Source organism: Petaurus breviceps, unplaced genomic scaffold, assembly GCF_028583685.1.
Source record: "Petaurus breviceps papuanus isolate PSGF00001 unplaced genomic scaffold, PetGlider_PUasm1.0 90823, whole genome shotgun sequence".
NCBI lineage: Eukaryota > Metazoa > Chordata > Mammalia > Diprotodontia > Petauridae > Petaurus > Petaurus breviceps.
In genome coordinates, this window is record NW_027187352.1 from 4,488,434 (window position 1) to 4,505,055 (window position 16,622).

Below are 16,622 nucleotides of genomic sequence, written 5' to 3' on the forward strand. Positions count from 1 at the left end.
CCCATTACACTGGCTTCAAAGTTGACTGTTTTGAAAAGAGGAAGGTTCTCTAAACCCTAGGGAGTCATGTACCTTGGTAGTTTCCCCCATATTCCCTCGTCTTAGATGTAACCTTGAGAAAGCCTCATGTGCTGGGCTAGGCTATGAGTTGCCTGAGGACCTGAAGACAGAGAATGTCAAAGCAGTGAATAATCTTGCTTCCTATATCTCCTTGTGTTATGTGAGGGAAGTCTTGTGTACTAAAGCTATACTCTGAACTACCTGAGGTCTTGAGCACAGAGAATGCCAAAGAGCCAAGGAATCCTAAGTGTGTGAAACCATCAGTGACAGCTGCAGCCAGAACAACACCCTCTGAACTTATACTAGTCTCTCAAGTGTGGCTGTGTCAGAGATCACGGGAGTCTGGCAATGGAAGCCCAGAACATCTTTGGGCAGCAAAAGAAACCATCCAATAGGTACATACACATAAAGCAATGGGCAGTTGTTTATCCAAGCAAATAAAAACGACGACGAATATCAAAGCAGAATCATTGGAGGGCATATTGCAGGACTCAAATCCAAATCTAGATGTGCTGGGAATTTTCAGTGCCCAGATCCCTGATGGGAACAAAGCAGACTGGGAACACTGGCACGGCTTCTCTCTAGGGAAATAGGTAGGATTCCCTTCATTCAGGAACACAAGACTTCAGCTTCCTTTGCATCTGTCCCTGCTGTCCTTCCATCTAACACAATCTCCCCTTGAAGTCCCAGTTCTACTCCAGGATGGGGGCCAGGGTGAGAGAGCAGTGAAGAAAGCATGTCAAGAGTCAGCTCACTTACTAGCCCTGTGACCTTGGGCAAGTTGCAACCCCAATTGCCCTGCCTTCCCCCCTCCAAAAAGCAAAAAAAAAAAAAAAAGTCAGCTCAGACCCCACCTTCTGCAAGTTATCTCTTGTTCCCCTTACTCCCAGTACATTTCCTCTGAGATCACATTTTATCCATTCATTCACTGTGTGTGCATTTGTGTGTATATAAAATTGTGTACGTACATGTTGGTTTGCCTGTTGTCTCTCTCTTTTGTAGCCTCATCAATTAGCACAGTACCTGGCACATAGAAAACACTTAACGATTGTTTGGTTGAATGATTGGAGACTTGTTGGTGCTGTAATTTATGAAAGACAGGAGGAGGCTCATGCTCAAAGTAGACTGGAAATCAGTGGGAGAAAATGGGACTTTTGGCAAAATACTTTCTCAGCTGCTTCCAACAAGAGCTGAAACTTCAAAAAGTTGTACTGTCTCTCTAATGAATTTATGGTATAATGCGCACAGTGGGGATAGGGTCTGCATGTAACATAAATTTAGCAGCATCAGCAGGTGACAGACACCCCAAGAAGAATCCTGTGTGACCATAGTATTCCATTCCATCATTCCCTCTGCTATTTTCAAATCCATTTCCCAGATGGTGGATAAGATGGGCCTCTCACTGACAGCAATTGATCACTGCCAAGACCAAATGCCCCGAGAGTTACATCTTAGCAGACAATAACAGAATCTTGTCCTGAACAAAGTGAACAGTATCATGAAGAAACAGAAAATTCCACAAAAGGATTAGTAGAAAAAAAATTGGGGATGAATAGTCAGAAGACTGAAGAGCACATGGTGGCCCTCTTCAAGTATTTGAAGATCCATCATGGAGAAGAGGGATTTACTTGTCCTACTTTGTTCCAGAAGATAAAACTAGGAGCAATGGCAGAAATTAGAGACAGATGGAATTTTTTTTTCCCATGTAAGAGAAAAGCACATAACAATTGGGATTATCCAAAAATGGAATGGACTGTTTTAGAGAATTACGGGTAGTGAGGTGGCCTAGTCAATACAGCACTGGACCTGGAGTCGGGAAGAGCTTAGTTCAAATCCTGCCTTACATACTTACTAGCTGTGTGACCCTGGGAAAGTCATTCTCTTAGCATCAACTTCCTGTAAAATGGGGATAATAATAGCACCTGCCTTGTAGGGTTATTGTGAGGATCAGCCAATATACTCTGGGCAAAACTGCAAACATTAATCACTTGTGGTCTTCAAAATGATGAACATTTATCTGGAATGTTGTCGATGTGGGGTTCACAATCTTGGTAGGAACTGGATCAGAAGGCCCTCCAGATCCTTTTGAATTCTAAGACAATGAATACATATTTAGAAGCACTAGATTGACTCTTTTATGACCTATTCGTTTTCTTCCATGAGGATAAATCAAGTTGTGCTATTTGTTTGATCTCTTGATGAGATGCATGGTGTGGTCCAGGAAAAAGAACACAGGGCCAGGATAGGATCTAGTTTCCCCTCTTCTTGGATCTACTCTGTGATTTAGGCCCAAAGCTTCTCTCCTAAAACACAGGTTGACAAAACCCTGCCTCCATCCTTGCAGTGGCACGGAGATAAGACAGGACTGGCCATAGGGAAGCATGTGTCAAATTAGAACAAGAAGAGATGGTAATCATATTGAGGCCAGTTATTCCCTTATAGGCTTAGTCAGAAAGGACCACTGAGGTCAACCTCTTCATTTTAGAGAACATCCAAATTCCACACTCTGTTCTCCCATGGCATTTCTCTTGACTTAAAAACCACTGCAATAGCCTCCTGACTGGTCTCCCTGCTTCCAGGCTCTCCCTCTTTCCAATCCATGCTCCAAAGCCACCAAAACCTAGACATCACAAAATCTTCAGTGGCCCTCTATTATTTCTAGATAAAAATGCAAACACCTCATCTTGGCATTTAAATCTCTTCACAGTCTTGCTCCAACCTACCTTTCCAGACTGGTTTCATGTTGCCCGCTTTCACACATTTTGTGTTCCAACCAAACTAAACTAGTAGCTGTTTCCTGCATATGGCATCTCTCATTGACATGCCTTTGCACTGGCTGGTTAGCACCACTCCTCCCCACCCCCATGCTTAGAATGCACTCTACCTGTGGTAGAATATGTAGCTTCCTTCAAAGCTCAGGTACCTGACATGACCTTTCATTTACTTATCCATGTACACACCGCATTTTCCCAATAGAACCTAAGCTCCTTGAGGGCAGGGACCATTTCAGCTTTTTCTTTGCATTCCCACAACCTGGTGCAGATACTTGGAATAGAGCCAGTACTCAATAACTTTGTGGAGCTTAATGATCTGATTCAGCTCCCCTATTTCCCTCTGCAGACAGTGCAAGTGGCACTGGCTTCTCCATGAACTGCAGTGACCTTGGCACAGTGGTGATGTCCTTCACTGGAAAGTGGACCAGTGGGGATCAGGACCAGGTTTTCATGAAGAAACATAGTTTTTGGAACACTTCAGGCTTTAGTAATGAATCAAAAGAAAAGTCAATATGCTGAATCTTCTGCAAAGAGGCCTCAGGGCAAGAAGCAAGACTTAGCTGTTTGTCTTCAAGACAACGGTCTCTTCAAGCATCTAAACCAAAAGATCTCCCTCCTAGTATGCTTACTCTGCCTTCTCTGCTCCTGGAAGTTGATACACAGTGGGATGCCCAGCCACATTGAGGGGGTCTTCAGTCTGCACTCTCATCTTCAACAGTAAAAGGCATCAGTTCACTAAGATCTGTTCAGTTCCATGTCCTAACCTGTCCTCACAGGACTCAAGAATGGGAAAGGGAGTAAAGACCATGTTTAGCTAATAATAGGTAAGGACTCTGGATTGTTTAACCTAGAGGAAAATATCGGGGAGGGGGGGAGAATGACAGCTTTCTTCACTTAATTATTTGAAGGGCTATCATGTCAAAGACATTGGTTCAGCTAGAGGTCAGAGAGAAAACCAATCCTGTGGATAAATCATAGAGAGGCAAATTTCAATTTGATATAAGAATTACTTCCTAACAATGAGAGTTGTCCAAAAGTGAAATGGAGTTTTGGTGGGTCCCATTTACTGCAGACCTTCAAGGCTAATTATTCTGCTAAATCTTCCACTAAATAGGTGAGAGGGTGAGAGATTCTTGCAGAGGTACAGGTTTGAGGTATTTTCCAAATTTGATAGAAGGTAAGCTCCTTGAGGGCAGGAACTGCTTCCTTTTTGTGTCTGCATCCCCAGCACTACTAGAATAGTGCCTAGTACACAATAGGTGCTTAATAAATGTTGAAAGTCTGTGACCCTGTGAACTCTCCAGTATTACTGCTTATAATTTGAAGCTGAGGAGGAAATATTTGGAAGAGTTGTAAGTGGACGTCTACTTTGTCTGCCATTCCTCCTCTGTTGCTCCCTATGCTCAGTTCTCAGGCCTTAAACATGGTGCTAACTTCCTGAAGAGGTCTTAAGTGGGTTGCCAAGGATTTTCCTAGGAAGGGTGTGTTGGCACACGAAAATGTCCGAACTGGCAAGAACAAGATGAGACCTCTAGGTTCTTTGTCCTTCTGGCTGCTTCTGGAGGAATCTGCCTTGGTGGTCAGGTTGCTCCTTACCCTTTATTGAGGGTGCCACAAGTGTTGGAGTTGGGGGGTGCTATGAGAACTCTCTGTCCCTTAACCTTGCGAATCAGGAGATGAAAAGATGATACACCTGCTAGGCTACAACATATACTGACCCAGGGGCCCAAAATACTGCTTAGGGAGAAACTACAGAATTCTCTGTGGCAATCAATGCCTACTGGGCAAGGAGCAGGGGTCTTATATTCCAATGCACCCCTTATATCAATCAACATGAGAGATATAACTGGGGGATGAAGAGGAATCTGTATTAGGGTACCAAAATTTGTTTGGATACGGACAATACCATTCAAGACTGTGCTTTTTATCCCTATTCCCCCCCCCCAAGTAATTACACTCCTGGTGAGCTTTTACCCCTACCTCTTCCCTATTCCTTTATCCCAGGTGTAAAAGTTCCTAGTTACTACTCCAAATATGGTATCCATTCCTTGTTCAAACTCATGGGTTCAAATGTGAGCTCCTTTGACTCTGGATTCAGGGTCATTTCTACCACACTGTGACAGTGAATTCATGCCAGGTGACCTCAGCATGAAGGTTGTGGGGGAAGAGTCTCAAACTGGATGAGAGATTTGACTGGATGGTTCTTGGGTACCTTCTACTGCGAGGGACTCCATGTATTGGAGTCAAAGTTTTTTTTCTCTCTAATCTCTAAATCAACTGAGAGAGACCCCATCCTCTGCTCCAATTCTCCCACTGCAGCTCTGGAGACTTTCCAGGATCCAAGAGAAGAGAGATGGAGAAACTGCTGAGCTTGAATCTATAGGTGTAGACAAAGAGAACAGCCATTCCACAGGAATCCATTTGGTTCCTCTCTAATGTAATATCTTTCTTTTCAGAGAAGAAACCCAAAAGAACACAAGTTGTTGGCAAGGCGATGACCTCAGGGGATTAGAAATAACTTTTTGGTCTGGAAATCCAAATCTGGACCCAAGGGAGTCAGAGAGAAAACTCTTGGAAGGCAGCAACCTGTCCAGAATATAGTGGATTGGGAATCAGAGGCCCTGGGTTTGAATCCTGGTTCTATTCCTTATTACTCAGTGGGACTTTGGACAAGTCACTTAACCTCCTTGTCCTAATCTGTAAAACGGAGAGGAGGGGTCAGTTTAGACTACATGAACTCCAAGGTTTCTTAAGTCCTAGGCAATAAACCTGCCTTTCCACATTACATCCTTCTGTTTCTGAAGAGGCAAACAAAACCAAGATTTGGGTCTTGGTACTAGCTCTCTTCTAGGGACTAGCTATGTCCTCTTCATCTGTGTGTCCCCGACCTGATCACAGAAGGAATCACAACCAGAGACTTCCCAGAGAATTGGGCAAGACCTGAACCCACCACATACACCAACTATCCTTCTGCCCCAATGTATCATCTGAAGGCAATTCAGTAACTAATAAGCCAAATGGAAGAATGTAAGTTCCACCCCCTCCCCCCCAACTAGAATATAAGTTTCTTGAGGGCAGGAAATGTTTCCCTCTCTCTTTATATCCCTTGCATATAGTAGGCATTTAATAATGCTTGTTGAATTTAATTGCATTGCATTGCATTGCTGAATGGAAGATTAACACTCTGCCAGTCCTAAGGTGGATGAACATCTCACTGAGGAGAGAAGTGTCTCTCTGGGAAGTCTTCCCCAAAGACTGATTCCTTTGCTACCAGGGACTCTGGAGCCAGACCTGCCTCCTCTCCTCACTTCAAATACAAGGTCTTTTTTTTCTCCTGGACCATTGGCAATGCCCATCCTAATATAAAAATGATACATCCAGCTCTCTCTCTTCCTCTGTCTCTCTCTAATACATATAAGATATATATCACTTAAGAGACTAAATTCTGACAATATTAATGTTTGTGCTAATTCTTGTGACCTGCATTTAACTTGGTAACTGCTGCTAAGAATATCAGTTTGTCGTGGTGAGCCATTGTAACACCATCACTATCCAAAATACCAAAATACTGGGAAAGGGGATGGAGGAACTGAGAGCCCAGCTGCTGGCTCTTCCCAGTGAATGGCTCCCCACTTGTTACCTTCATCTCTCTGCCCCAACACAGTTCAACCATGTTGTCTCACTGGCCATTCTGAGCATGCACTGGATAGAACTTTCACCTCCCACACCCTCAGTAGCTGTGCCTAGAACCATCCCCCTGTTCCCACCCCCCAAACACACATATACTGGCAATCCTTCCCCCTCTCCCTTGCCAGACTCCACATTCACACACTCAGTTCCATCAGATGGATTCCACCCAATATGTGCAGAAGAGACACAATCCAAAGACTGTGGACTGGGAAGCTCCTAGAGACTGGCCATATGAAGACTGAAGGCTGCCTGGCTGGAGGGGATCGAAGAAGAGGCAGAACCAGAGAGGGCTTGGGATGGACTAAGGTTGGAAGAAGAGTAGTAAGCCATTCGTTCATTCTCCAGGGTGGAAATGAGGTGTCCACTGGGGAGGCTCAGTGATATGGTGACGAGTGGGTCAAAGCCAGATGGCGAAGATCCCTGACGTTTAGTCCTACATTAAGTCCTCTGGAGTCCCCTGGGAGAAGTAGAAAAACAGAAGGGGAAAGAAATACCAGAAAAAGAAGAAAAGATAACAAGCAACCTAATTAACAAGAGTTAACCAGGAACCACCGGAGAAGAAGAGCGAGAGGAGTCCAGTCTTATGTGTTGTTTAAGTGTGGCGAGTTTGGGACTTCCTCCTCTTCCTGGTCGTCCTTCATACCTTTCAGTCTCTGTCGAGCAAAGTCTTCAAACACAATGTCGTCATCACTGACAGGAGAGAGAAGGGGAAAGAAGTTGTCAGTAGGGGAAGGGACATCCATACAGGGGTATAGGCCAGGGCAACTAAGGGAGCAAGGTACCCAACAGGCTACGCAGATGCCCTGGCCTGGGTCAGGCATGGCTATAGGCTCCAGGTGGGTCAGAAATAGACACTGCTTTCTATAACGAAAGCTAGAGAGGAGCTGGTGTCGAAGGGATAGACACCTAGGGTCAATTCATGACCAATTGTGAACTGTTGTGGAAACAAAATAGGAAGAGAGAATCACAAAATCTTTGAGGCAGAAAGGATCCCAGAGGGCAAGTAATTCAAACCTCATCTGAATAGGAATCCTCTCTACAACATTCCTGACAATGTGCATCTCATGCATGCATGTGTCCATGTTCTGGAGTAACCAGGGAGAAGTCCATGTGAAAAAAGGTCTGGGGCTTTTAGTAGACCACAAACAACAATGCCTGTCAATCAGAAAGACTAATAATATGAGTTTAGGCTTCATTAGGAGAGGCAATGATAGCTCTCCTGTCCTCTGCTCTGGACAGATGACTTTGAGAATACTATATCTGGTACAGGACACAGCATTGTAAGAATGACAGTGGCCAACTGGAGCACATCCAGAGGAAGGCTACCAAGGGAACTGGAAGCCTTGCCACCTGAGACTGAATTGAAGGGACTGGGTATACACTTTACTGACAAAGAAAAGTGCATGTTACAGCAATCTTTGGGTATCAACAGGCCTCAGGTGCAGAAAAGGGATCAGACTCATTCTGCTTGGCCCCAGCACATAGAACATGGAGCAATGGGAGGAAGTTAAAGAAAGGAGGGTTTTGTTTCAACATAAGGGAGAAACCTCCTAATGATAAAAGCTGTCAGGAAATAGACCCAAATATCTCTCATCGGTGTGATCATTCTTCCCCTCACCATGAGCTTCAGCTCACATCCACTGGCCCAGTGAATTCTCCATCCCTGGAAGTCTTCAGGTGGAGGCTGGGCAACCACTTGTCAAGGACATTAGCAGAGAGATTTCTCTTTAGATATAGATTGGATTACATGCATTCTGAGATTCCCTGCACCCCTTGAGATTCTGTGACTCCTGGGAAAACCAGGACTGATTCTTGGGAGTCATGGAAAAACCAAAAACACCAAACCACCCCAAAATACGGCCTAAAAGGCACCAGTACCAGCAAGAACCAAGCAGGGCAGAGTGGGCAAGGCGGAGGGCTTCAGGGGTGGGAGCAGATGTCTCCTTGCAGCTTTGCTAGCTCAGGGGAAAGGGTGGAGTAGCAGGCAGGAGGACACAAGGAAAAGGAGAGGGCCCAGCTTGCATGCTAAGGGGTTCAGGAAGTCAAGCTTGTTGCTGGACATGCCAGGCCAGGAAGGATTCCTTGCAGATGCGTTAGACCAAGCATTCCCCAAACCGTGTCCACTGGAACCCTGGGGTTTCGAAACAAGAAAATTTCAATACTGAGCCATATTCTCGCTTACCTTAAAATATGAAGTTTGAAATTATAGACTAAAAATGCTTAAAATGGCATTCTGATCATGGGAAAATATGCTCCAAAACTTCCTCTGCCCCATCTTTATGGGGAGGGGGTAGCCCTAGATTCTCCCACTCACCACTTATAGATTCCATCAATATATACTGTGTTGGTCTAAAGGTAAGCCACTTTCTTCCCAAGACTTGGCTTGTACAAAATCTGAGTATAACCCATAATAGGTGTTATTCTTCAGTGTTCAGAATTTTTGTTTGTTCATTTCCCACTGGAACGCCATGTAAGAGGCCCTGTGGCATGGAGGCCGGGGAGCTGGCCTTTGCTGAGGGCTCAGCGACTCACTAAATATTCAGTGCCCCAAGACAACTCTTTAAGGACATATTACGGGTCGTCTTGACCCCCGAGAATGGAAGCTTCCCAGGGGTAAAGATTTGTCTTTTTTTTGCATATATTTGTGTCCCCAGACTATATCACAGTGCTTGACATAGAAAGTGCTTAATAAAGGCTTTATCTAGCATGGATGCAGGCAGTTTCTATGCTAGACATTTACCTTGGGATGAAATCATTGACCTAAACCTCCTCCACTCCCACTCCAACATAAAATTACCATTCAATTTAATAAGCACTTATTAGGCACCAAGCATCTACCTCCAAGGCTTAATGAGAGGAAAGTGCTTTGTAAATTAAAGCACTGTGTAAAAGACAGTCCTTATCTTAGGGGAGCAGCCTCTATTTAGACCAATCTGGTATCCCAGGCTCCAAAGTCTGCAATGGCCAAGTGGTTTGGGGAAACACTGAGTTAGCTGCAGATGGGCCTGACTCATTAGAGGTTATATGCCAATGAGCCAGGCCATTCCCTCTCCTTCCCACCACAGATGGTGAACTACACACAGACAGACAGACAGACAGACAGACACACACACACACACACACACACACACACACACACTCCCCTCCCCACCAAGACATCCAAAGTCAGGGTTCAGCTTACTTTGTATCAAGTTCTATGAGATTGGTATCTATGGGCGCCTCGTTCTCTGGAACTAAACACAGGGAGTTAGGACATGGAGTTAGTGAGTTTATGCATGAACGGTTGGCTGCCCAAGTCACAGCAACAATCACCACACACAGAGAAGGAAAAAGGAAGGGAGGGCAGTGGAACTAAGCATGGACTAGTCTATAGCTTGTCTACAGATAGCACAATTTAGTGAAAAGAGCGCTGGACTTGAAGTGAGAAGTGCTGGATTCTAGTTCCGACACTACTGCCTACTAGCTTAGGACCTGGGGTTAAGTCCCTTTCCCTCTATGAAACTCAGTTCCCTCCTACAAAATGAAGGCACTGGCCTATCTCAGGGGCTCTTAACCCAGAGTCCCCGGGCCCATGAGGGCTATGGAGAGATTTCAGGGGATCTGTGAACTTGGATGGGGGGGGGACATTTTTAATTTTCACTGATCTCTACCTGAAAGCTAGTATTTCCTTCAATTATTTCAAAAGCAGTTCCATGGGATGCTAGGTGTTTCAGTGGATAGAGCACCCAATCCTGGAGTCAGAAGGACTTGAGTTCAAATCCAGCATCAGATACTTACTAGTTGTGTGACCCCAGGCAAATCACTTGCCTTGAGGGGAAAAAAAAAGACAGTTCCTAGACTTGCAAAGGGGACCATGATACAAAAAAAGGTAAAGAGCTCTCCATCCAGCTGGTCTTTAAAGTTCTTTCCTGCTCCAGGATTAGAAAGACTTTTTCTTTTCTTTTCTTTGGGTGGGGATGCTGTGTTTCAGGGAAATTGGGGCAGTGCATCATCACAAACAACCCCTTTTCTGGGACCCTCTCTGAATGGTACCACATCAGGGCTCATTCCCACCCACCCCCACTTCAACCCCCAAAGCTAATGTCAACATGAGACTGGAGGATCTGCAAGAGTTGGGATATGGAGAGAACCCCTCCTCAATATGATCCCTGAAAGCATTGGAATCCCAAGGGTTAGGTGTCCAGAGGTCATCGTACCCAACTCCTTACCTCCAAGCTGGCCTGTGCTAAACCCTTCAAGAAGCTCAGAATGGAATAGGGAAAAGTAGCCTGGATTTGGATCTAAGAGGACCAAGGTTCAAATCTTGGCTCTGACTCTTGGTACTACCAGGATTCCCTTCAGCAAGTCCCTTCAATGGTACTCAGTTTCCCCTTTTTTACAATGGAGTAGAGGGCTGCTGAACTAGAGTATTTCTAAGGTCCCTTCTAGCTCGAAATCTGTGACCCTATAATATTAGAATGGAAAGGCAGGGGAGGAAAAGGAATCTTCTCTTAGAAATGCACCCAGAGTCAGCTCGCTCTAGGATTCCTGATGAGACACTTGTCATTTCTGGGCCCCATCTCATCCCTCTGGCTCTACATTAACACTGTTTTCTCTTTTCTAGGTTCTAAAGTCCCTTCTAGTTCTTATGTTCTGGTTCTAGCTGTGGTTCTAGCATTCTGCAGTGAAAGGCACCTTCCAGTTACAATGATTTACCCGGTGCTATTTTCTGTAATCTTCACCCCCAGCCTTAATCTTATCATAGGTCAGAGATGGACATGAAAAATGGAGACAAGGTAATTCCTAGGCTGACCCCCCAAGAAGAAGTAGGAGAAATCTCCATCTCAGCAACCCTTCCCACTAATAAGTCAAAGGTGCTGGAACTGAAGAGAGAATATTGGTTCTATCAGTACTTAGCTGTGTATCCATGGGAAAATTTGCACCCTCTGCACTTCCCAGGGCTATTGTGAGGAAAGAAGTTTGGAAACCTTAAGCACTATAGAAATGGGAGTTATCTCTTTTCTAATCCTGCTTAGTGGATGAGACCCAACCAGTCCAGACTCCCACAAACACACTCACCTTCTCGACGCACAGGTTCCTCCCGGGGCTTTGGGTGCATCAAGGTGAAGGGCAGTTCTACAGCCACATCACTGAAACATACGTAGAAATGAGCTAAGCTCAGGTTCCACAGACTGTTCTGGCCTAGCCCTCCTTCAGGCCTCCCTCTGAGATTGGGGGGATGTGGAATGGGAGGGAATATTTCTGTGTTCAACATTAATAAATCAGCTGGGAGTCAGACATCTTGGGTCTGAGTACCAGCTCTGCCTATGACCTCGGGGAAAGTAATTTCCTCTCCTCTCCCCCAGGTCTGACCCTCAGTTTCTTCCACCATAAGATGGAAGAAACAACCCCTTCCCTGTCTCCTTTCCAGGGTTGCTGTGAAAAATAAATGAGATCATGAATGAGGAAAACATTCTAGAACGTCTAGAGGGATATACACATGTGAGAGATGGTTAGTACATAATCATTACATAATTATTCAACCAACATTTATGAAGCCCCTGCCTTATACGAGATCTTATAATTAAGGCTAGGCATACAAAGATAGATATATCCTGGATTCTGCTCTCAAGGGGTTTATAATTAAGAGGGACAGGGCAGCTAGGTGGTGGCATAATACACAGAGTGCTGGGCCTGGAGTCAGGAAGACTTGTCTTCCTGAATTTAAATCAGGCCTCACACACTTACTAGCTGTGTGACCCTGGGCAAGTCATTTAACCCTGTTTGCCTAAGTTTCTTCATCTGTAAAATGAGCTGGAGAAGGAAATGGCAAACCACCCCAGTGTCTTTGCCAAGGAAACTCCAAATGGGTTCATGAAGAGTTGAACATGACCAAACAACTGGACAACAACAATGGTGGAGAGGCAAGGGGGAGGGGGAGACAAGTACACAAATAAAAATGATAGGAGAGAGGAAAATAAATATAAAGAAGAGAGGTCCAGGCAAAAATGTTATGAAAAATATTATTAAAGAGGATAAAGGAGGGCAGCTAGGTGGTACAGTGAATAGAGCACTGGCCCTGGAGTCAGGAGGATCTGAGTTCAAATCCAGCCTCAGACACTTAACACAAAAAACGAGCCGTGTGACCTTGAGCAAGTCACTTAACCCCAATTTCCCTACCTTCCCCCCTCCAAAAAGCAGAAGAAAAAAGAATAGGATAAAGGAAAACTTCAATACCTGGAGAGATATTCATTGTTTATGGTTGAGCCATGCCAACATGATTAAAATAAAGTTAGTATCTAAATTAATTTACAGAGCTAATACCATAGTAATCCAATTGTCAAGGGGTTACTTTAGAAGATTATATAAATTATGACAATATTTATTTGGAGGAGACATAACTGGAAGTAATAAAAAAGTAAGAAATGAAAGAAGCCTAGCATTACTGGATTTCAAACTATATTACAAAGCAGCGATAATTATCTAAACTATTTGGTATTGATTTTAAAAGTTTAAAAAAATAGATCAGTGGGAAAAACTAAGTAATTCATACTTAGAAGCAATTAAATGCAGTATCCCAATGTTTGATAAATGCAATACTATACCCTACTAAGTAAAGGATTCTCTGTTTAAGAAGCATGCTGGGAAAACTAGAAAGTATTCTGGCAGGAAACAGTTCATCTTACACCACATACCACAATTAAGTTTCCAAGTGGAAAATGAGCTTAACAAATAAGATTACATCATAAAAAAAATTTTAGAGAAAAAAGGGATCTTTCTAGTCTAGGATAGGGGAGGGAATTCATAACCAAACAAGAAACAGAGTAGATCACAAAAGTCAACATTAGACAATTTAGATTATAAAACTTAAAATACTCTTGCAAAACAAAATAAATGGAGTTGCAATAACTGCATTTATTATTATATTCATTTTATTATTACACTTATTGTTATGTGTTATACTGTTATATTATTATATTATATAATGTATGATAATATATGAGTAAAAGTGAGAAAATATTTACATCAAATTTCTCAAATAAAAGTCTAATATCTAAAGCATAAAAGTAATTGTAACAAATATAAGTCTAACAGCCATTCCTCTAAACTCTCACTAGATTCTACCTTCTCCCCACCAACTCTCTTCCTATATGTCTCCTCTCATCTGCTAATTCCCTGAAAAAGCCATCTTCATGGATGTTTCCACTGCCTCTCCTCACTTTCTTCTAAACCCTCCATAGTCTGGCTTTCAAACTCATTATTTGACTGAAGCAGCTTTCTCTGAAGTTACGAATGATCTTTCTGCTGCCATACCTGATGGCTTTGACTCAGTCTTCATTCTTCTTGACCTCTCTGCAGCTTCTGACACTGTGGACCAACCATCCTTGTCACCTGGAAATCCTCTATTTCTGGGTTTTCATACCACCTCACTCTCCTGGTTCTCCTAGCCGCCTGACCGATCCTCAGTTTTATTCCCTAGATCTTCATCTACATCACATCTACTAACTATGAATAGAGCCCCCCACCAAAAGCTCCCTCCAGAGCCCTTTTTGATTTGCTCTCTGCTTTCTACACTTGGTCATTTCCATCAGTTCCGATGGGTTCAAGTATTGCATATATTATTCCTATACCTCTATTCCTAACCCTAGTCTATTTCCTGAGCGCTAATCCCACATCACTAACTGCCTAACTGGACATACCAAACCCAATATGTCCAAAAGCTAAATCATTACCAGTCCCCTCCCCCCAAAAACTCCACCTCTCCTGTTCCAAATTTCCCTATTATCATCAAGGGCACTGCCATCCTCTTGGTCTCCCAGCTCTGCAACCTCAGTGTTATCTCAGACTCCCCCACACACACACTCACCCTCATACATCCAATCATTTGACAAATCTTGTTTTCTTCTCCACAGTCAACACTCAAGTTCAACCTCTCATCACCTGGGCAACTGCAATAGCCTTCTAGAATCAGGCTCCCAGACTCAAGTCTCTGGCCACTCCCAACCATTTTCTATCCAGCTGCCAAGTGATTTTTTATAGGACAGTTGTGACCATGTCACCCTCCTATTCAGTAAACTCCAACAGCTCCCTGTGGCTCCGTGCCTGGAATGCTCTCCCTCCTCCCTTTTGACTCTTAGAATCCTTGCCTTCCTTCAAGACTCAACTCAACACCTTCACCAGGAAGCCTCCCAGGTTGCCTTCCATCTACTCTATAAGTATCTTGTAAATCCCTAGTTATTAAGCTATCATCCCCTCATCAGAGTGTTAGCTTTCTGAGGGCAAGGGCTGCCTTGTTCTTCATAATAATGACATAATATTTGTAAAGTGCTATATAAATGCTAGCTATTTATGTTGCCAGCACTTAGCACAGTCCTTAGCACAAACTGATTAATTTAACCACAGTAATGAAATGGAAATAGAAGAGATGCCTTTAATTGGGCAATAGCCAAACAAATTGTGGTTTTGAATGGAATGGGATATTTTTACAATATATGAAACAAGAATATAAAGATCAGAGAACCATGGAAAGACTTGAATGAACTGATATAGAATGAGAAAAACAACATACACATGGTCTATAATGATGTAAATGAAAATAACACTAAATATTGGTTCTAGGAAACAGAAAGAATTTCAAGAGAAAAAGATCTCAAAGAATGTGAAACACAGGTATATAAAAGTACATATGATGTCAGGTAATTTTTAAAATTGTTTTTCTTTTGTTATAAGGACCAGTTTGGGAATGGGAGGGGAGTGTATTAGGGTATTGCTGGTCTAAAAACTAAAGGTATTGATAGATCACTTTCAGTTGGGGACAACAAGAATGTACCATCTGGGCTGGGCCTCAGCGGATGGATATATATAAAGAATAATCAAGTTGAAGTCTATTACATGGTCATAGGTTAGTGAAACAAGCCCTAGGCTAAGGAGTCATGAACTACAGCTCTGTCCCTGACTTCCCATGTAGCCTGAACCACAGACTGACCCCCTACCTTGACCACAGGTCTACCTAGCCCCTGGACCCACCTAGACCTCTGAGAAATGCAAGAGGCCCAAGGCCCAATAACAGGCCTTAGGTGTCTGGCCACTGGGGGAGAATGGGCCTGGGTCAGCTCAGGAGCAACTGGGTCATAAAGAGTTGAGTTACCTGGATGCGAGATCTCCCAACAGGCTGGCGCAGATCAGAGGAGACAAAGAAGAAGGCAGAGTTCAGAGTGGGAGAGACCAACAAAATCATCCATGCAACGTCTGTAGCCCCCAGTGAGGACAAACGAGGGAGTTGAGACCTGGACTGCTAGCTCTCTATGTCAGATATGGAATCATGATATTGATAATAAAATTGGAGTGCAAAGAGTCCAAAACTCTTTGGATTCCTGACTCTGACAATGATTCCCAATGTGTTCTTGGACAATCAATTAATCTCTAAAGCTATAAAATCTAGATGATCTCTAAGATGCCACCCAGCTCTGACATTCCATGGTCTGAGGTCTCTTCCAGCTCTGACATTCTGTGTTCTAAGGGCCCTCCCAGCTCTGACTTTCTATGTTCTAAGGACCCTCCCAGCTCCAACATTCTGTGTTATAAGGGCCCTCCCAGCTCTGACATTCTGGGTTCTAAGGACCCTCCCAGCTCTACCATTCTGTGTTCTAGGCCCTTCCAGATCTGATATTTGGAATTCTAAGGTCCCTCCTGGCTCTGACATTCTCTAATCTAAAGTCCTGTCCAAATTTTGTATTCCAAATCTCTCCCACCTTTGACATTCAGCATCCCAAGGTCCCTCCCAGCTCTAAGAGTCTAAGGAAGGGAAGAACCCAGAGGGAGCAGAGGGGCCTGGCTCACATCTGGATGGAAGAATGCCCCTTGAAGCACCTCTGGCTTGGGACCCCTCCCACTTTGTACTGTCCTAGCCTCTAAGGGCAGGACCCAAGGCCATATCACTCACTTGGTAAACTCCATGCCCCGAGAAGAGAAAGGCTCCATGAGGCCTGAGATGGAGGAAGAGGAACATGAAGAAGGAAGAAAGAGGAGGAAGAGGAAGGAGATAGGAAGAATAAAGAGGAAGGAAGGGAGAAAGGAAGGAAGGAAGGAAGGAAGGAAGGAAGGAAGGAAGGAAGGAAG

At 43.9% G+C, this 16,622-nt stretch overlaps 1 protein-coding gene across 1 annotated transcript in view; it reads right to left on the bottom strand.

Annotated features, from left to right (window-relative positions):
• Positions 1-466: 466 nt before the first annotated feature.
• The window catches only part of ARRB1 (arrestin beta 1), a 54,821-nt gene continuing 38,665 nt past the window's right edge, over positions 467-16,622 (bottom strand). The window contains exons 11-14 of the mRNA XM_069070769.1: positions 15,652-15,675; positions 11,583-11,653; positions 9,706-9,757; positions 467-7,214 (exon numbers count right to left, since the gene is read on the bottom strand). Of these exons, the coding sequence (XP_068926870.1) occupies positions 7,106-7,214; positions 9,706-9,757; positions 11,583-11,653; positions 15,652-15,675 (256 nt within the window). The 3' untranslated portion in view covers positions 467-7,105. The remainder of the gene's footprint in view (positions 7,215-9,705; positions 9,758-11,582; positions 11,654-15,651; positions 15,676-16,622) is intronic.